The sequence below is a fragment of the Azolla caroliniana genome, unplaced genomic scaffold, assembly GCF_043228905.1.
Source record: "Azolla caroliniana isolate FFs.n. ecotype wild unplaced genomic scaffold, voAzoCaro1.0.p SCAF_4, whole genome shotgun sequence".
Classification (NCBI taxonomy): Eukaryota; Viridiplantae; Streptophyta; class Polypodiopsida; order Salviniales; family Salviniaceae; genus Azolla; species Azolla caroliniana.
Window position 1 is genome coordinate 21919400 of NW_028230439.1, and position 22785 is coordinate 21942184.

The following is a 22785-nucleotide window of genomic DNA, read 5'->3' on the forward strand; positions in this document are numbered from 1 at the left end:
AACATGTTCTCCTTTGATTTGTAGGAAATGCTCACAGCAACTGCAAAACAGGGAAAACTAAGATTTATCACTGGACTAGTTGCCAAGTCCAAAGCCACATCATTTGAACGGATTCTTTTCAGGGCGACGCGTGGTAATCTGCTTTTTAAGAAGGCTGAAGTTGAAGAACCTGTATTAGACCCTGCCACAGGCGATAAGGTTTGGTGATGTTTTCACTCTTCATCTAGTAATGTACCTAGAGCTTTCAGTATCCTATTTATGATCATTTTCCAACACACTATATGATACCTAATTGTAAACAAGATGCTAGCAAATCCCTTTAGGATATATTTACCAATGTGGATCTTGACTGTCAGGTGGAGAAAATTGTATTCCTTGTGTTCTATTCTGGTGAACGAGCAAAAACTAAGATTATGAAGATATGTGAGGCTTTTGGAGCAAACAGATATGTGTTTCCTGAAGATGATGTTCGACAGGCACAAATGATAAATATGGTATTCAATTTGTAAGTCAGTGAAATAAAATCAGCTTGTATTTCAGTACTACAATATAATTTATCAATATTTTACAGGTCTCGGCACGTATATTAGAGTTAAAGACTACCATAGATGCCAGTAACACGATCAAGAATAATTTGCTCTCCACAATCGCACATGACATTGATTCCTGGACTGTAGCGGTGTGTGACTTAATGAATTATGTTTAAGTTTCAGATAAGAACTTAAATCTGCTTTTCTTGTTCTAAATGTCTCAAAATCTCATCAAATTGCTGTTTTGTCCATACAGGTTACACGGGAAAAGGCAGTTTACCATACATTGAATATGCTGAGTTTTGATGTTACGAGGAAGTGTTTGGTGGGAGAAGGGTGGTGTCCTGTATCTGCCGGACCTCAGGTATAGTGTTTTCAGAACTATTTTTCTAGCTTTATATACAGGCTGGAATGAGTTAGAGGAAGCACTACTACTGTATGTGCACATGATATTCTTATGCATTTTATCTGCACAGATTCAAGATGCCCTTCAGCGTGCAGCTCATGACAGCAAATCTCAGGTGGTGACTATATTTCAAGTCATAAAAACCAAAGAAATGCCTCCAACTTACTTTAAGACGAATAAGTTCACTGCCTCTTTCCAAGATATTGTTGATGCATACGGGTTGGTGCTTAAGTGGTATATAGTGATATATGCTTCTTGAATTCTCATCATTTTCACTCACTTCTGTTCATTGGTTAATTTTTGTTGAACAGTATATCAAGATATCAAGAAGTCAATCCAGCAGTATTTACAATTGTGACGTTTCCATTTTTATTTGCTGTCATGTTTGGTGATTGGGGCCATGGAATTTGTCTATTGCTTGCAGTTCTTTGGCTCCTTTTTAATGAAAGGAAGTATGGAAGTCAGGTAGTTGTCTATGAATCTCCATCTCTCGTTTGGTCTTATAGGCCATTTTGGCCTCTTAAAAGACAATAGTATATCTTTCTTTCTTTCTCTCCATTTAGCAATACCTGCAATTACATTTTCTCTCTTTCTCTCTGTGCATCTCCTCCCTCTTTTCTTGTGTTCTCTCTCTCTGCGTTTAGGGTTTATGCTCTGCGTTTAGGGTTTTGGCTCTGTCTGTCTTTTCTGAAATGTCTGTCCTCTGTGTTTTCTGCAATGCCTGATCCTGTGCATTCTCTTCCAAATCTGATTTCTTGTATCTTCATCTGTTCCTGTATTCTTTCTGCCTAGTAGTAATTTCTATTCTTTCGGCCCTCAACATCCGACACCATGGAGTCCGAAGGGACAGACACTGAAAAGATGGATCTTAACACGCACGATGAGGGTCCAGATCTATTGAAGACCACAAGAAGATATCATAGACGAAAAGGACGGGACGTGAATAGCGTCAGGAGGGCGCATAAGGAACCTAGAACGTAGGCCCCATCCGACATTCCATTCGATGTTGAAAATGGGAAACATGATCTTTTACGCCATTTGATTGCGCAAGAGATCAACCTTATTAGAGAAGATATCGAAATAGCACTAAAAGAAGAAATGAAAAAGGAGATAGAGAAACAGAAATCAGAATTGTACGCCTCTATCAAGGCTGAGTTATTAGAAGAGATGCGGAAAGACATAATAAGCCATGTGGAGAAATCACACTTAGAGCTCAAGGATGACATGACACAATACCTTAAGGATAAAATATCCTCAAGTAATGTTGAGTTAGGAGCTATAAAAGTGGATTTCGAAAAAGGACAAGAAGCAGTGGAAAGATGCATCTCTACAGTGAAAGCCAATGTCACGAAGGAAATGCAAACATGGGCAGACATCGCCAAAGATGCCAAAGCTCAAGCCGAGCACGCTCCACAAAACGAAATTAAAGAAAATGCTCCTTGGATAGAGGTAGTAAAAAAGCAAAAAGGAACATCCATGGATAGGATGGCAATGATGAATGCTACTTTAGAAGAAGAAGCCAAGAGGAAAGCTCGTGTGTTGCATGTACGAGTGGTTGGTTGGGCCGAAAAGGGAAGTCCACAAGAAGATGCCAAGAATCTTGCAACAAAGATTGGAGCATCAGATATTCCATTTGCTTCAGCGTGGAGAGTGGGAAGAGATGAGTCTAGAGCTAAAGCCCTTATCATCCGCTTCATGGATACTGACAAGAAAAAAGCTTTCCTCTCTAAAAGAAAGGCACTCAAGGGTGAAAAGATATACTTAGATGACGATCTCACTCCAACCCAAGTGGCACACCGCAAAGAAAACATGCCACGGGTGCTTGATGCAAGAAAGGAAGGTAAATGGGCCGTATATAGAGACGGCAAGGTCATTATTACAGAGAAGAGATCCGCATGACGATATATGGCCTATGAGACCCTACGCATGACCATATGGAATTGCAACGGCTCTCTACGGACAGATGTCAGATATTTTGAAGATACATTGAAAAACACAGATATTGCTATGTATACAGAGACTCACCAATGTATGGCTAGCAAACTCCCCGAGGGACAAGGATACAGATGGGAGTCAATATGTCGCCCCCAACCTCGGACACGAGGAAGCACTAGAGGTTCGGGAGGAGTGGCTATGCTATACAAAGAGGAGCTCCATGGTAGAGTGCATGTTGTACATAAGGATGTGGATACACGCTACATGTGGATATGCATAAAAAGAGGGGATCTTAGGGAGCTATCTATTGCAATTTGCTACTTTCCACCTGCCTATTCAAGGTTTGCACCTCTAGGTGAATCACCATATCTACCATTATACGATGATATCATAAGATTTGCTACTATGGGGGATATAATTCTATTAGGAGATTTTAATGCACAAACCAAGGATGAACAAACAACTATATTTAACACCAACGAGGCTGTCTATGGAGAAGTTATGGCGGAAGAGGTTGGTCTAAAGAGAAAAGCTCAACATATGAGTGCTATAACTGAATATGGAAAACACTTTCTAGCCTTGGGAAGCGCGCATGGACTTGTGATATATAATGGCTTGTCACAATGGCCTGGATCAGATGCTTTGACATGTTGGAACCCAAAAGGGGGTGCAAGCACAGTCGATTATCTAATGGGATCTCCATCTCTTATACTTGAAATAAAAGTGTTCACTATATCGGGAAGACCTATTGGCTTGGCAGCTGATCATGCATATCTATGCCTTGAGGTAAAGGATGGATGCACAAAGGATGTATATGCTAAGGAGAGGGGGCTGGCTAGGTATCTATTCATTCGCGAGACAATTGATGTCTATAGTTGTGGTGTATACAATGGCATGCTAGATTTGGATCCTTTCGCACCCCTTGAAGAACTTACCCAAGGTTTATCCAAATCATTGCATAAAGCAGCCACAAAAGCCTTCCCTCACACAACGGCTAACCCCCCCAAACTCGGTAGAGGAATACAAAATAGTTGGTATGATGATGAATGTCGTGATACAAGGAGATCCTTGCAACGTGATGTAACTCGGGGCATTTATACACACAACCAAGTGAGAGCAACCTTCCAACGCCTCGTAAGGAGGAAGAAGAGATTGTATTTGGCTAAATTTGAAGATCATTTGTATCGCTTGTTTCTAGGACGAGAGAGTAAAAGAGCATGGAAACTGTTTAATGAGAGGCAACCCACCACACAACTGACCTCACCTCAGGTGTGGCACGAATATGCAAAGGTCCTATATGATATCCCGAGGCAACCTCCTCTTCCCCACCCGAATGCCTCACGCCCACATGAATCAACCTTCTTTACACCACAAAATGTAAGAAATGCCATTGATAGGCTGCAACTTGGGAAGGCCCAAGATCATGATGGATTGGTGGGTGAACACTTTATCTATGCCCGTGACACCTTGCTCCCATTGCTAGCACACATCTTTAATGGAGCTATGTGCGAAGGTTTTCCTACTAGATGGACTCAGCATACCATTGTGCCAATCCTCAAGAGTGGAGACCCCATGATGCCAAGCAACTATAGGACAATCATGATTGGCCATTACTTGGCCAAACTATATGGCTCGATTCTGGAATCAGAATTGAGTATATGGGTAGAGCAAAATGGCTGCCGCTCAATTGGACAGGCAGGCTTTTGGAAGGGTTTCACAACTTTGGATCACATATTCACCCTCCGGGCCCTTATTGAGGAGGGCAGAGCCCACAATAAGAGGATTTATTGCTGCTTTGTGGATTTTCGAAAAGCCTTTGACATTGTGCCACGTGCTCGGCTTATGTAGCAGCTAGAGGCCATTGGTGTTCCTATAGATATGCAATGGGGAATCTATGCACTCTATGAATCTGTTTCAGGAAAAGTTCGGTCTCCTAAGGGCTTGTCAGAGGCGGTGGCTAGCACAATTGGCGTGAAGCAAGGATGCCCAATATCCCCCACACTCTTTGGTCTCTATATAGAGGAGGTATCACAGTACATAGAGAGATTTGGTGGTTCCGGAGCACACCTAGCAGGTATAGCTATACAGATATTACTATATGCTGATGATATTGTGCTGATTTCTGACTCTTTGGAGGGACTACAAAGACATCTAAATGCCTTAAAACTATTTTGTACGGACAAAGGTTTGTCAATCAACATGAATAAAACTAAAGTGATGGTGTTTAACACCACCCAAGCATGGGTAACAAGATCAGAACCAGAATTCTTCTTGGGAGAGGAAAAGGTGGAATACACACGCTCCTACACATACCTAGGAGTAACATTTACAGGACCTAGGTTCTCCTTACAAGAGGTCGCTTGTGCCCGACTTTCTCGTGGATATGCAGCCCTTGGTGCTCTCGAAAGACAATGTGCACATTTGCAGTTCCAAGAGCCACGGACTAAGCTATGGTTATTTGATACACTTGTCACACCAACTCTTCTCTATGGAGTAGAGACATGGGGACTGAGTCTTAACAAGGCAAATCATTGGAAAGATTTAGAGAGACCTTTAGTGTCAATGATTGCTCGCATGATAAGGAGCAAAGCATCGGTGCCCCACGATATTATCCGGGCAGAGATGGGAGCAGCACCTATAATAACCGAGGCATTGTTCCGATCAGTGACATTTATCCAACGTCTTTGGGAGCTCTCTAAACGAAGGTACCCAAGGTTGGCACTTATGTCATCAAGACAACTGGCTGAAAATGGAGACACGTGTTGTTGGTATGCTGAAATGCAGCAATGGTTCGAGTCACATGGCATGAGTATAAATGCACTACCCCCGTTCCAATATAGCTTGGACTGTCCCCATCTCAATATGACCAAAGTGGAAAAGAATAGAGTGATCCGAACTTATATTATTAACTTGGAAAACAAGATAACATGGATCAGCCCCAAAATACCACTTGGTACAAAGATGGCCCACTATAAGACACACTTCTTACATACGTCGGAGGATGGATTTGTCATAAGGCCACCTTATATGGACATACATCTATCCTATGCGTTGCGTAGTGTGATAGGGCAGCTGCGAACCTCATCACATCAGCTACAGATTGAGGTGGGCAGATATACACGACTACCTCTTGAAGAGAGAATTTGTCAATTGTGTCATCAAGGAGTGGAATCTGAAGAACACTATGTTTGTCATTGTAGTGTCTTTTATGAAATCAGAGGGAGATACCATTGCCTCTTTAAACAAGGCTTTGGCCCACTACGCAAGGTAATGGAATATGAGGACCAAAGATGCCTAGGACTTTTCTTGCTCGAGCTCAAGAGACACCGGGAAAAGTTGTTGAAGAATACAGCCACACAAGCTCATCCACAAAGAACAATCACAACTTTCTTTAGCTCCATCACTCCTAATGCTAGAAGTCAACCCCAGGATACCGAAATGGGATCCAGACCAGGATATAACAAAGGGGTTACGATTGATCAGGCAGTGGCAATTTGCCGTGCACGTAGGCCCCGGCCCCATGGACCACGACCTCGACACCCTTGTCATCGACAAATAAAAGCCAGTATCTCCCGCCATCGTAGGGGCTTCCCTCGCTTTGGAGACATTTCCATTTTGGATCGACCTATGATAGAGATATTTCGGAGACAAAAACTACAATATACCTAACTTGAGAATCTCGCATGTGCCAAAAACCAGATTCTCTCGTCTCTTTTCTTTTTCATCTTATTTACTTTTATATTTACTGTGTAATATTTACTTTATTTTGATTTGTTCTCAAAGATGAGAAAACATTTAAGATGTAATCTCTTATTCGGTCTTATAGGCCATTTTGGCCTCTTAAAGTTGTTAATATATCTTTCTTTCTTCTTTCTTTCTTTCTACATTTTCTAGGAAGTCTGATCCTCTGCATTTTCTACAATGTTTGACTAATCTCTATTTTGCCTAATCTCTACGTTGTTCCCTTTGCCCTTTGCTTTTCTCAAACCACACCCTATACTTGCTGTCCTAACTATAGGATACCAAGGATTCTGAATGGATGGCAAATGAAGATGTGGACCCACGAAGATGGTCCAGATCCATGGATGACCCTAAGAAGATACGGTGGGAGAAAAGGACGGTATGGAAGCATCCCGAGTAGTGCCAGAAGGCGCACAAGGCACCCAAAATGTAGGTTGTGTTCAATGTCCAAAAGGGGAAACATGATCTATTACGTCATTTGGTTATGCAAGAGATCAATCTTATCAAAGATGGTATAGAATGAGCATGAAGAGAGGAAATGAAAAAGGAGATAGAGAAACAAAAAATAGAGTTGTATGCCTCTCTGAAGATTGAGTTGAGATAGAGAAATAGAAAATAGAGTTGTTTGCCTCTCTCACGATTGAGATATGAAAAGACATCACAAGCCTTGTCAAGAAATCAAATGTAACAATGGGCCCGGTTCGGTATCGGTTTCTTTGACTTGAAATCGAACCAAACCATTTATATAAAATGAAAACCAAAGCAAACCATTTATGAACTCCCAACCATTTAAACCAAACCATTTAAGAAAAGGTAAACCAAACCATTTAAACTAAAACCGTTTACGGAAAAGTTGAAACCAAACTAAACCATTTAATAAAAAAATTTAACCTAAGCATTTAAGTTAAATTAATTAAATCGATAAAATTAAATGGAAAAAACAGTTAACAAAAATTAATAAATCTTTAAACCAGTCCACTTAAACCTAAACCCGAGTTTTAGAACCAAATCAAACTAAAACCGAACCGTTTATTAATAAGTCAAACCAAACCAAACAATTTAATTATTTGGAACTAATAAACCGTTTACCATGGCTGAGCGGTTTGGTTTGGTTAGAGGTAAAACCGGGCCCATAGCTAAGCTCAAGGATGACGTGATGAAATATCCTCAAATAAGTTTGAATTAGTAAATGCATCTCCACATTTAAAAAAAATGTAACTAAGGAAATGCAAACATGGGTAAAGATGGCCAGAAATGCCAATGCTCAAGCTGAGCATGCTCAAAAAGAATTTAAAGCAATGCTCCTTTGATGGAGGTAGTGAAACAACAAAACAAAACATCGATGGATAAGATGGAAATGACGAACACTACATTAGAAGACGAAGCCAAGATGAAAGCTTGTTCATTACATTTACAAGTGGTTGGTTGGGCTAAAGAGGAAGCCCACAAGAAGATGCCAAGAATCTTAGAACAAAGATGGGAGCATCAGATATTCCATTTGCTTCAACGTGGAGGGTGGGAAAAAAATGAGTCTAGAGTTAAAGCCCTGATCATCCGCCTCATGGATATGGAAAAGAAAAAAGCTTTCCTATTTAAAAGATGGGCACTCAAGGGTGACAATATATTTAGATGACGATCTCACTCTAGCTCAAGTGGCACATTGCAAAGAAAAGATGCCATGATTGCTCGACGCAAGAAAGGAAGGAAAATGAGCTATATAAGAGATGGTAAGGCCATTATTACAAAAGACAGAGTCGCATGACGACGTATGGCCTATGAGAACCTTACGCATTACTGTATAAAATTGCAATGGCTCTCTATGAGCAAATGTCAGGTATTTTGAAGATACATTGAAGAACTTAGATATTGCTATGTATATACAAAGACCCATCAATGTATGCCTAGTAAACTCCTTGATGTACAAGGATATAGATGAGAGTCAATATGTTGTTCCTAACTATGAACACCATGAAGCACTAAAGGCTCGAGAGGAGTGGTACTACTATATAAAAAGGAACTCCATGAGTGCATGTTGTGCATAAGGATGTAGATGTGCGTTATATATGAATATGAATCAAAAGAGGGGGATCTTAGGGAACTATATATTGCAATTTTCTACTTTCCATTTGCCTACTCAAGGTTTGCGCCTCTTGGTTAAACATTATATCTACCATTATATGATGATATCATAAGATTTGCTACTATTGGGGGCATAATACTATTAGGAGACTTCAATGCACAAACTAAGGATGAACAAACAACTTTGTTTATGGAGAAGTTATGGTAGAAAGTGTTGGTCTAGTGACAAGCTCAAGATATGAGTGGAGTAACAAAATATGGCAAACACCTTCTAGCCTTGGGAAGTGCACATGGATTTGTAATATATAATGAATTGTCACAATGACCTGGATCAGATGCTTTGACATGTTTTGGAACCCAAAAGGAGGTGCAAGCACAATTGATTACCTAATGGGATTTCCATCTCTTATACCTGAAGTAACATAGTTAGGTATATCCGGTAGACCTATTGGCTTGGCACTCGAGAGACAATTGAAGTATATGGTTGTGGAGTATATAATGGCATGCTAGATTTGGATCCTTTTGCCCCCTTAGATGAAGTTACACAACGATTATCATAGTCATTGCATAAAGCGGCCACAAATGCCTTTCCCCACACAATAGCCAATGCCCCCAAACTTGGTAAGAGTCATAAAAAATAGTTGGTATGATGAGGAATTCGTGATACAAGGAGACACTCGCAGCACGAAGTAACTCGAGGTATTTATACTCACAAACAAGCAACAGAAACCTTCCAACACCTCGTGAGGAAGAAGAAGAGATTGTATTTGGCTCACGTTAATGATCATTTGTATCTCTTGTTTCTAGCACAAGAAAGTAAAAGGACATGGAGAATATTTAATTACAGGCAACCTACCACACAAATGATCTCACCTTCGGTGTGGCATGCATATGGAAAAGTACTATCAAATATCCAAGGACAGCCTCCACTTCCCCACCCACATGAATGCACCTTTTTTACTCCACAAAATGTAAGAAATGCTAATGGTCAGTTACAACTTGGGAAGGCCCAGCATCATGATGGATTGGTTGGTGAGCACTTTATCTATGCCCGTGACATCTTGTATCCATTGCTAGTACACATTTTTAATAGAGCTATGTTTGAAGGTTTCCCTACTAGGTGGACAGAACATACCATTGTGCCAATACTCAAGAATGAGACCCCATGATGCTGAGCAACTATAGGACAATCATGATTAGCCATTGCTTGGCTAAAGTAAATGGCTTGATCCTAGACTCAGAATTGAGTATGTGGACAGAGCGAAATGGCTGCCGTTCAGCTGGACAGGCAGGCTTTCGGGAGGGGTTCACAACTTTGGATCACAGATTGAGCCTCTGAGCCCTTATCGAGGAGGGCAGAGCCCCTAATAAAAGGATTTATTACTGCTTTGTGGATTTCTGAAAAGCCTTCGACACTATGCCATGTGCTCAACTTATGTGCCAACTAGAAGCCCTTGGTGTCCTTATAGATATACAATGGGGAATCTATGCATTGTGTGAACATGTGTCAGGAAAAATGCAGTCTCCTAATGGTTTCTCAGAGGCTGTGGCTTGCACAATCGAAGTAAAACAAGATGCTCACTATCACCTACTCTCATTGTTCTCTATATAGATTAGATATCACATTACATAGAGAGATTTGGGGGTTCAGGAGCATGCCTTGTGGGTATAGCTATACAAATATTACTATATGCTGATGATACTAAGCTGATTTCTGACTCTCCTGAGGGACTACAAAGACATCAAAACACCTCAAAAGTATTTTGTATGGACAAAGGTTTGTTGATAAACATGGATAAAACTAAAGTGATGGTGTTTAACACCACACAAGCATGGGTGACAAGATCAGAACTGGAATTCTTCTTGGGAGAGGAAAAGGTGGCCTATACACACACGTATACACGTCTAAGGTTTTTCGATAAACATGGATGAAACTAAAGTGATGTTGTTTAACACCACTCAAGCATGGGTAACAAAATCAGAACCAGATTTCTTCTTGGGAGAGGAAAAGGTGGCCTATACACGCACCTACACACAAACAAAGTTTTGTCATTAAACATGGATGAAACTAAAGTGATGGTGTTTAACACCACTCAAGCATGGGTAACAAGATCAGACCAGAGTTCTTCTTGGGAGAGGAAATGGTGGCATACACATGCTCCTACACATACCTAGGAGTAACATTTAAAGGGCCTAGGTTTCCCTTATAGGAGGCTGCTCGTGCCCAATTTTCTTGTGGATATGCAGCCCTTGGTGCTCTCAAAACACTATGTGGACATTGTAATTACAAGAGCGAAAAACTCTTGTGACACCAACTCCTCTATGTAGTAGAAACATGGGGATCGAGTCTTAACAAGGCAAATAACTGGAAAAATTTAGAGAGACCTTTAGTTTCAATGATTGCCAACATGATAAGGAGCAAAGCATCAGTGCCCCATGATATAATCTAGGCAGAGATGGGAACAACCCCTATAATCATTGAGGCATTATTCCAATCAGTGACATGTCATCAAAAACAACTTGCTGAACATGGAAACATTCATTGTTGGTATGTCGAAATGCAACAAAGGAGGTTCGAGTGACATGGCATAACTATAATTGCACTCACTACCCCCATTCCTATATAGCTTGGATTGTCCCTAGCAATGGGCACGGTTTCGGCTCAAACGGAACGGAACCGTTAAGCCATGGTTTAACGGTTTATTGGCTCCAAACAAATTTAATGGTTTGGTTTGGTTTGGATTTTCGATAAACAGTTCCGTTTGGTTCTAAAACCCGGGGTTATAGGTTTAAAGGTTTATAGGTTTTTGGTTAACTTTATTAATTTAATGGTTTTTTATTGATTTAATAAATTTAACTTAAATGTGTATTTAATTTAATGTATTTTTATTTATTTAAATATTTAATTAGTTTGACTTAAATGGTTAAGTTTAAATTTTTTATTAAATGGTTTGGCTTGGTTTCAACTTTTCCCTAAACGGTTTGGTTTTAAATACTTGAGAGTTCATAAATGGTTTGGTTTGGTTTTTGTTTTATATAAGCGGTTTGGGTTGGGTTGGGTTGGGTTTCTTTGCCTTGAAACCGAACCGTGCCCATCGCTAATTGTCCTCATCTAAACAGACTGAAGTGGAAATAAATAGAGTGATCCAAACTGCTATTTATAACTTGAAAACAAGATAACATGGATCGTGATCTCACCACCCTTGTATTGACAAATAAAGGCCATTATCTCCCACCATCGTAGGTGCTTCCCTCAATTCTGGATCAACCTATGCTAGATATCATTCGAAGTCCAAAATTATAATATATCTGACTTGACAATCTTGCATGTACCGATAACAAGATTCTTTTGTCTCTTTTTATCTTATTTACTTTTTTTACTCGGTAACATTTATTTATTTTGATTTGTTGTTCTCAAAGACAAGACAACACTTGAGATGTAATCTCTTCTTTGGTCTTATAGGCCATTTTGGCCTCTGAAATAGGGTTGTACTCAAGTGGTAAGCCAAATATTTACTAACCCATACTGCCCAGGTTTAAATATCACTATATGCACTTCTTTACTAGATGCCACACTGGAATATAGGGGTTAAATGTATGACTTTGTGGTCTCTTTAAAGTAAAATTAAAAATGTAGCTAAAGTATGATTAATATCACTTTTTTAGAATATTTAGATTGTATAGGTCGACTTGTTTTTTTTTAAACTTTAGTTTCTTTACAATAACGTAATGATATGGTTTTTCTACCACATATACTCAATCTTCTTGAATAGAGTTAAGGTGAAAATCAGCAGATTTAATTTGTAATTTAGATCATTTGATGTATTTAAATTTTGTTAAGAAGATTTACAAGTTACAGTGTTGATATTTTTTTGGTTGTGTTTTCGAAGCGTGACTTCAGTATAAATTGGATGGTCTTTTTGTGCAGAAACTAGGAGACATAATGGGCATGGCATTTTCGGGTCGATATGTGATATTGCTTATGTCTTTATTCTCTATATATACTGGGTTCATTTACAACGAGTTCTTTTCAGTACCATTTGCACTTTTTGGCACTACGTCATACAGTTGCAGTGATTCTACATGCAGGTATTAGCTGTTGTTTTCGTCGTATGATATTAAAATCTACAGTGTTTCTTCTAAATTTCATTATAACATTGGAACTCTATGGTAGTGATGCATACACAACGGGACTAGTTAAGACACGCACCAGACCATATGTGTTTGGCGTGGATCCTGTTTGGCATGGTTCTGCCACAGAGCTCACATTCCTCAACTCCTTGAAGATGAAGATGTCTATCTTAATCGGTGTTGCACAAATGAACTTGGGGATTATTCTCAGTTATTTTAATGCAACATTTTTCAAAAATGATTTAAATATATGGTGAGTGTTTTTGAATATCCATCAGTTTGTTATAGTTTGCTTTTGTGCAAAACGAATGTGTTGGAGTTATGCTAATGATGTGGTACACAATTTTCTTTGAATTCACAGGTATCAGTTTATACCGCAAATCATATTTTTAAATGGGCTGTTTGGGTACCTTGCCCTCTTGATCATTATCAAGTGGTGCACTGGATCTACAGCTGATCTTTATCATGTAATGATCTACATGTTCTTAAGTCCAACCGCTGAACTTGGAGAAAACCAGTTGTTCCCTGGACAGCGATATGTCCAGGTAATATCAGTAGTAGTAACTATGTCTTTGTTGATATGTTGAATTTTACCACATGCTGAAATTTTCCTTGAATCTGGTTAATTCCAGATGATACTTCTCCTCCTAGCCCTTATAGCAGTTCCATGCATGCTTCTTCCCAAACCATTGATTTTGAGGTCGCGCCACATGCAGGTAAAAGCACTCTATATAATGTTTTCAAAAGGCCACTATATGATGGTGTAATAAGCATATCAATGCTTTTATGGAGTCATAAAACATCAAACCGTTAAAACAACAAAGTTTTGCAAGCATATCAAATTTGTATAGAATCATTATATTATGGTGAAAGCATGTAAAGCAGAGTCACAACACAAATTAAACCATTCAAACACCAAACTCTTTCAATGTTGAAGCAAGGCATTTTGAACATTAATTGACTTCCCTATTATATTGAAGCTTGGAAACATCAAAGTCTTTTAAGGCTGAGGCATCTGTAAAACCACTTGTCATATATATATATATATATATGACACGTATACGGTATATGTACAGTTCCTTCCACTAACACATTTATGGAGAGAACCAGTCCATTATATTGAAGTCAGTTTATAAAATTTCTCCATTCGGTTGTCCTCTTGCTTCAACTAATTTATGTGGTATAATCTATTGATTTGAAGAAAAAAGAGAAAAACTTGGTTATTGAAAGCTTCCTTACTAAAATATGTTACTGGGTTAAATGGAAGATGATTCAAGGAGATATGAATTATTTTCTCTGGGTATAAAATGTGTTTATGTATGTTTATTAATCATGGAGATTCAGACTGTTTTTTTGTCCTTTTGTTCAGAAATTTCAAGGACATACATACGGCGCACTTGGAACTTCAGATGATGTGGTGAACCATGACCTTGACAATGATGATGATGCTGAGCATGAGGAATTTGAGTTCAGTGAGATTTTTGTGCATCAAATGATCCATACAATTGAATTTGTGCTGGGTGCAGTGTCTAATACAGCTTCCTATCTTCGTCTTTGGGCACTTAGGTATAAAGGCAATTTCTGTTTCTATTTCCTACTGTCACCTATTACAATATTTTCATATCCTTTTTTTGTTCTTGGTTTGAAACCCAGTTTGGCACATTCAGAGTTATCTTCTGTGTTTTATGATCGAGTTTTACTTCTGGCTTGGGGGTAAGTTTGAATGACATATAATGCACATGCAAAAAGTGCCATCATATTAGCCTTTAAACAATATATCTCTTGTGAATATTTTTCGGTTTTATTTACTTACCGTGAAATGTGTTTGTTGTGTGGATAAAAAAACCAGGTACAACAATGTGATCATCCTCATCGTTGGATTGATTGTATTTACATTTGCAACTGTTGGCGTGCTTCTTTGTATGGAAACTCTGAGTGCCTTCTTGCACGCGTTACGTCTACACTGGGTAGAGTTCCAGAACAAGTTCTATGAGGGAGATGGTTACAAATTCAGCCCATATTCTTTCACAATCCTTGAAGAGGAAGAATAATCAATATATATATATATATATATATATATATGCATGTGATTTCTATCAAAGCTAATTAATTATCCCTTGGGATATATATGATTTTGAGACTTTGGAGATATTCATCATATTGATAAAATTGGAGGTGCTACAAACACTTGGAAGCACCTTCTTGCATTTGATTGCACTTGCTGTATTCTATTCAGCGATTACATCATTTTTCAAAAATGTTTATTCTTTTCTTCCTTTTTTATGATTATATTATATGCCAAAGCTCTTAGCATAAATGATAATATCACAAACAGATCCTTGAATTGTCCAAACATGCATATGAAGCCTATGTGCCTGCTGAATCAGCTCTAGGATTTATTTTTATGGGAAATTTTCTTGTGTCAATATATCTGGCTTCCAGAACAATGGGGTTTGTTGATATTTAAGAGGTACCAAATGGAATTTGAGTATGGAAAAAGAAAAGGTTGATGAACCTAAATTTCAGGTTTTTGGCAACCTCAATTGGGCCCTGCTACATGCTACCAACAATGGTCTCATGGCAGTATTTTATCTTTACTTTGTGTGATTGTTTAAGTTGTGCATGTTTTAGCAATGGTGGCATCGACTGTTATGGGGTCAACATCTTATTATCAGTGAATCAAAGCAGATAATATAACGCTTAACATTTGAATGGCTTTTAAGTGAGTTTTGGGTTTTGGGTTTGGGTCATTGTCATTTCTTGTTTATTATGTTAAACTTTCCTATATATAATTGTTGATTTTGCTCTCATAGACAAAACCTTAAGGCTTAAGGTAGGATAAATGGGAAACTAGTTGCCCTAGTACTTGTGACAAACACAAGAACCTAGGATGCATGGGTAACATGTGCTGGTCTAAGAGCTTGGGTTATATAAAGGGGACTAACTACCCTTCAAAATGATATCGTGATTCTTTAGAATTATTGAGACTTTATTGGTGAAGCAAGGATCTCTTCTTTTATGTGAACACCAAAGATATTTTATGTTGGTCTTGAGAGGTGATTGGTTAAACAGCTGTAAACCATGCTTTTGATTTGATCATTAGTCATTTATTTATTAATATTTAATTTGATATTTTCATGGATCATTGATTGATTCTTGTTGTTCAATATTTGATCTTTAACATGTGATGGTTAATCACATATGTGAATGTGTGCTAGTCCATGTTCGCCAATTTACAACAAACACTATTGCATTAGCGTGTTTTTCACGTGCTTTGGCATGGTCAACCAAAACCACCCGTGCTAATTCATCACACTAGTACCTAAAATGAAAGGGTACTAAATGAGTAGTCTATGATGTTGGGCATGGTTAAACATAATAACGTAATGCATTATTGTGTGTGTGTGGGTAATAGTAATAATATTTTAAAAACCCATTAAATATCATACAAAATGAACTTAGGTATGCACATTTATATCATTTTATAGATGCCTTGTGTGCATTTTATGCGAATTGAGGTTGGCTTGCATTATGAGTCCTAACTTTATTTATTTTTCCACTAATGTAGTGTGCACATAATTTTACAGAAAATACTTATGATTGAGCCTTTGGGAGCCACCATCATTATGAAGAGTTTGAAAACATCAATTGTGTTGCCAGATTAACCTAATCTTGAACTCCTTGTACATTTAGAGTATTGACGTGATATTTTTTCTTACGATTTGCCATGAATAATTTGAACCCTTATTTTATAATTGTTTAAGATTTTTTTTCATAAATTTTGTTTTTCCAAATGACTTATTTACAATTATCAAATGCATTTTTTTTAAATTTCTTTTGTTTATACATGGCTCAAAGTTTGGATAAAAATGTTGAACCTTTGCAAGGGGAGTTGATGCAACCTCCTACTTCGTCTATCACCTTGCTTAAACATTACCTTCATCAATTTTAAGACTAAATGAATATGAATTTACACAAGCTTTCAAAACCCCAAAAATCTCCTAATATTCTAGAATCTCATGTGGTAATATGAAAACGGAAAACTATCTTTTGAGATAAAGAAACTTGATATGTATCTTGTGATCTTAATGATAGATAGGCCTAAATGATGACATACACATTATATGGGGCTGCCTATAACCATGTAGAGAATTTCAAGCAAATCACATGGAAATACAAGCAAGCCCCACAATGATGTAACATGAGTGGCCACGTTGGGGCGTACTCTAGAATCTAGATTATCAATGGAGAGTATAGTTTAGAACCCTCTAAGATGAAATACTTGATGTCTACGCGTACGTAGAGGAGTTGCTCACCATCTCTCACAAAGTATGAAACTAAATGGAATCCAATCAACAATTGTTTCCCCTCAAAAAAGAGGTGAAAGAGATGGTATATGACTACATTAGACACATAAAAGCTTACAATGCAATGTCCTAACATCTTGGGTTCAAAGGGGGAATAAGGAGAAAAAAGAGGAAAATGGATGGTCATAGAAAACAATGTAAATATAGATATGCACAAAGTCACCAACTAAATGGTTTAAGTTATTGTTTGAGAAAAGGTAAAAGGTTTAAATATCGGCATATGTGTGCATGAGCATTTATTACGAAAGGAAAGGGGGAAAGGGAGGGCACCTTTTGCGTTTTTGGCGTTTTGGGGATATTGTATAAAACGATGAGTACTATCTTCCATTTGAACATTGTAAAAGAAGCAATTGCTCATTGCTAGTCCACAATGCTTTAGAGCTAATCTCAAAGGCAATCTCCCAATCAAAACTCTCCAAATGAAGACCTTTGCTACATGTGGCAATTTAGAATGCTAACTACGTTTTAAGATCTGCCATCGCCTATGTTCAAATTAGTGTATTTTACAATCTTCGTCAGCCTTACATGATAGCCATCCAAGAGACTCAACGGGGCAATGATACAAAAGATTAGTTGTCACTTGTAAAACTGACGTATGGACCTGTAAACACCAATCCATCTACCGTTCTTCTATTTGTAAAGCTAAAGGACATTGCATCAATGCAATATTTTGTAGTTGTTGCCAAATAAACCTATAATTTGGCGGGATGCGTAATAATTGTTCCGCTTCAACAAACTCCAAAATCCTTTGAGATGGAGCCTCAACTATATCTCCCACCTCTTTGACCCCCAAACGAAACAAACAATTAAACTAAGAGCGTAATCTCTCCTTTACAAGCCAACATAATAACAGAAAAGACACAAGTAACTTGTTTTGCACAGATTACAATGCTCTCTACTAGATAATGGTTTCCATACACATAACAAGAGTGATTCTTGCCATGAGATAACCAAGTGTTGGAACATATGAAGATTTAGGAATCTTTAGTGAATACAAGTTCATTTAGCAATTGTCACCATGAAACCTTAATCGTTGTCCTCCAAACCATTGTCTCAATAAAATATTGGACTATATCCATGGTTGTGGGATGAAAATCAACGAGCCATCATACATTGCATAGATAAGTCCAATATTCCAACTCCCCACAAGCATTTAGGGGTTGCTAGATGATTCCACGCAACCCATGTGATTCCCATCTTATCCCTCTTCCTCCACAACAAATATTGAAGATGTTACAAAACAGAATGCAAAGCCTTCTTTGTCCATGGCACCAATGGCAACTAATATAATATCATAGGTTCCATAATACATTGTACCTTCAAGCATACATGAAATGGCCAAGATTGTGACTTTTGATACATAAACGCATCCCTTAACTTACTAGACATCCATGCAATCAATTGACCATTTGTAACATTCATTCCCAATGGATACCCCAAGTGTCTCCAATAGTCTTAGTAAAACATGTGATCTATTGCTTGCAATAATAATTCATGTATAGGTACTAGATTAATATAGGTGCATATTTTTAATCATCTAGTATATTTTCATCGATAGCATGGGCTTTTTGTGTGGTAGACCCTTCATTTCATGACATCATGTTGTTGAGGTCCCCCCTTGGCCATTATGGCAAGGTATATAACCGTCCACCTTATTTTGAGTGATTAACTCTTATAGCCTTTTGAGTTATCATTCGTTTTGATTTTTGTTTGGTTTTCTTTCTCCTCTAGTGACCACTACATTCTTGATTTTTGTGAAACATGACTTTGTTGGATCACCTCGATCCCAACAAAATAATGAAGGTCCCCCAGGTCCTTCATTTCAAATGTGTCCGAGAGCTGGAACTTTACTCAACCGATTTCATTGAGTCCGAGTCTAGTGATGACCAAATCATCTACATAAAGCAAGATGCAAATCGAACCGTCTGGACCTTGCCGGATGAACAACAATGAGTCGGATTTAGAGGTCACAAACCCCATCTTACACAACTAGTACGTAAACTTCGAATTCCAAGTTCGAGGAGCTTGTTTCAAACCGTAAAGCGACTTCTTAAGCCGGCACACCGCTGACTTGTTCATCTCCAACTGAAAACCAGGAGGTTGGATCATATAGACCCGTTCGTCAAGGTCACCTTGAAGAAACGCATTCTTCATGTCCATCTGGTGAAGATGCCACCCCCTTGCCGCAGCAACCGCCAATACCACACGAACCGTCGTCATCTTCGCTACCGGAGCGAAGGTCTCGTCGTAGTCGATTCCATGGGTTTGTGCGTCCTTCGCTACTAACCAGGCCTTGTACCGGTTAACCAAACCGTCGGCATTGTACTTTACCTTGTACAACCATTTGCAACCGATCGGTTTACAATGTCAGGGAGGGTCAACGAGGTCCCATGTGTCGTTGGCATCTAATGTCCGTATTTCTTCCTCCATAGCAGCACGCCAATTCGCGTCATTTGCTGTTTCTACGTAGCTCTCCGACTCACGCACTTCCGCCACCTTAGTCATGAACACATAATGATGCGCCATGTACTCATTTTACCTGTAGTGCGTAATGAGGTTCTTTTGGCGGGAAGACCGACATAACTTGTCATCACCCGGTTTGGGGCCCTTCTTGGCCGGTTCGGACTTCGTTCCCGAAGATCCACCTCTTTTTTTTTTAGAGTCAGATTCGCTCCGATCTGACTCAACGTCGTCGGTTTCGTATTCCGATAGTTTCTGCTTCCCTTTCTCTTTGCGCGTGAACCGTCTCCTCGGTTCCTTGCACGGGGAGAGCACGACAGAGTCTCCACTACTCACTGGTTCTTCATCCGACTGGTTATCCCGACTCAGCCACTCATTCGGTCCACTCAACCGGAATGAGATCGGACTCTCTTCTAGAGTGTCGAAATCTTCATCTTCTACCTGGACCTCCTCTGGCTCACTAGCCTCATCTTCCGGAATCGGGTCTTCGTCGGGAGGTGGAGTCGGTAAGGTGTACCATGATGTCGTCTCATCAAACTTGACATCTCGGCTTACTCAGACCTGCTTAGTTCGGGGGTTATAACACTTATACCCCTTTTGCTCATGCAAGTAACCGACTAGGATGCACTTCTTCGACTTCGGATCCAGCTTCCTCCACTTTTCATCTAGTACATGCACATATGCTATGCTACCGAATATCCGAAGGTGTCTCAAATTCGGCTTCGCCCGAAATACAACTCTTGTGCTGACACCTTGTCACCGATCCGGTTTTGGATGTAGACGGTCATTTGGACCACCTCAGCCCAGTAGAAACTAGGCATGCTCCTCTCCTCCAGCATTGCCCTTGCCACGTCGACAATCGACCGGTTCTTCCTTTCGGCCACACCGTTTTGCTCTGGTGTGTACTTGTAGTTGAATTCTCTCCGAATTTCGTTTTGTTGTAGATAACTGTTGAATTGGCCGGAAAAGTATTCTTTCCCGCCATCCTACCGCAAGCACTTGATCTTCCTCTTCGTTTCCTATTCAACCAAGCTTTGAAGGTTCCGGAAACACTCGAAGACTTCGCTCTTCCTCTCGATGAGGTAGATCCACGTGTGCCAGCTGTAGTCACGCTACCTAGAGAAAACATGTAACTGGAGGTGGATCGGCGATCCGATGCATCACCAGCCCAGTCGGCATCAGTATATCCAGCTAGCTTCCTAGCTATACCGTGTCGATATAACAGTCCCTGATTCTTCGTGCCACTAACATACCGGAGTATCCGGTGTGCGCATTGAAGGTGCTCGACGGTCGGCTTCTGCATGAACTGGCTGATCACTCCGATCGGGTAACTGAGGTCGGGTCGAGTGATTGTCAGGTATATGAGGCTTTCGACGATTTGTCGGAACCGTTTGTCATCGCAGGCCGGTCCAGAGTTGGGACAGAGCTTCTGGTTCTGGTCCAGGGGTGTGGAGGCAAGTCGGCATTCCGCCATGTCGAACTTGTACAGCATATTCAACACATAATGTCGTTGTGAGAGCAATATGCCGTCAGGGGTTCGGATCACCTCGATCCCAAGAAAATAAGGAAGGACCCCTAGGTCCTTCATTTCAAATGCGTCCAAGAGCTGGGACTTACTCAGCCGATTTCATTGAGTCCGGGTCCGGTGATGACTAAATCATCTACATAAAGCAAGATGCAAACCAAACCGTCCAAACCTTGTCGGATGAACAACGATGAGTCGGATTTAGAGGTCACAAATCCCATCTTACACAATCGGCACGTAATCTTCGAATTCCAAGCTCGGGGAGCTTGTTTCAAACCGTAAAGCGACTTCTTAAGCCGGCACACCGCCGACTTGTTCATCTCCAACTGAAAACCAAGAGGTTGGATCATATAGACCCGTTCTTCAAGGTCACCTTGAAGAAACGCATTCTTCACGTCCATCTGGTGAAGATGCCACCCCCTTGCCGCAGCAACCGCCAATACCACACGAACCGTCGTCATCTTCGCTACCGGAGCGAAGGTCTCGTCGTATTCGATTCCGTGGGTCTGTGCGTATCCCTTCGCTACTAACTGGGCCTTGTACCGATTAACCAAACCGTCGGCATTGTACCTTACCTTGTACACCCATTTGCAACCGATCGGTTTACAGTGTCGGGGAGGGTCAACGAGGTCCCATGTGTCGTTGGCATCTAGTGCCCGCATTTCTTCCTCCATAGCGGCACGCCAATTCGCATCCTTTGCTGCTTCTACGTAGCTCTCCAACTCACCCACTTCCGCCACCTTAGTCATGAACACATAATGATGTGTCATGTACTCATTGTACATGTAGCGCGTAACAGGGTGGTTCTTCTAGCGGGAAGACCGACATAACTTGTCATCACCCGGTTTGGGGCCCTTCTTGGCCGGTTCGGACTTCGTTCCCGAAGATCCGCCTTCATCCTTTCCAGAGTCGGATTCGCTCTGATTCGACTCAACGTCGTCGGTTTCGTATTCTGACAGTTTATGCTTCCCTTTCTCTTTGCGCATGAACCGTCTCCTCGGTTCCTTGTGCGGGGAGAGCACGACAGAGTCTCCACTACTCGCTGGTTCTTCATCCGACTGGTCATCCCGACTCAGCCACTCATTCGGTACACTCAACCGGAATGAGATCGGACTCTCTTCTAGAGTGCCGAAATCTTCATCTTCTACCTGAACCTCCTCAGGCTCACTAGCCTCATTTTCTGGAATCAAGTCTTCGTCGGGAGTTGGAGTCGGTAAGGTGTACCATGATGTCGTCTCATCAAACTCGACATCTCGACTTACTCGGACCTGCTTAGTCCGGGGGTTATAGCACTTATACCCCTTTTGCTCATGCGAGTAACCGACTAGGATGCACTTCACCGACTTTGGATCCAGCTTCCTCCGCTTTTCATCCGGTACATGCACATATGTTATGCTATCGAATATCCGAAGGTGTCTCAAATTCGGCTTTCGCCCGAAATACAACTCATGTGCTGACACCTTGTCACCAATCCGGCTTTGGATGTAGACGGTCATCCGGACCGCCTCAGCCCAATAGAAATCCGGCTCATCCTTCCAAATGCCGATCCGGTTCATGCTTATTCAGTCAATTGTTAACCCTCGCTCTCTGATAGCATGTAAATAACTAAGA

General features: G+C 40.1%; 1 protein-coding gene across 1 annotated transcript; it reads left to right on the plus strand.

Annotated features, from left to right (window-relative positions):
* Positions 1-6: 6 nt before the first annotated feature.
* Positions 7-15097, plus strand: LOC147865414 (V-type proton ATPase subunit a3-like). Its single transcript, XM_087318213.1, has 13 exons — positions 7-198; positions 357-494; positions 572-679; positions 787-894; positions 1007-1155; positions 1248-1401; positions 12620-12780; positions 12866-13075; positions 13184-13367; positions 13455-13538; positions 14192-14388; positions 14476-14535; positions 14672-15097. Exons 1-13 carry the CDS (start codon positions 28-30, stop codon positions 14871-14873), a joined length of 1926 nt encoding a protein of 641 aa, XP_087174339.1. The 5' UTR covers positions 7-27; the 3' UTR covers positions 14874-15097.
* The last annotated feature ends 7688 nt before the right edge of the window (positions 15098-22785 follow it).

What these genes read in the sequence shown, in the direction of transcription:
- LOC147865414 (XM_087318213.1), top strand. Translation starts at nt 28, where the DNA reads ATGCTCACAGCAACTGCAAAACAGGGAAAACTAAGATTTATCACTGGA. An exon ending in CTGTATCTGCCGGACCTCAG is followed by an intron (nt 895 to 1,006) that starts GTATAGTGTTTT and finishes TTATCTGCACAG; the next exon opens with ATTCAAGATGCCCTTCAGCG. An exon ending in CTTCGTCTTTGGGCACTTAG is followed by an intron (nt 14,389 to 14,475) that starts GTATAAAGGCAA and finishes TTTGAAACCCAG; the next exon opens with TTTGGCACATTCAGAGTTAT.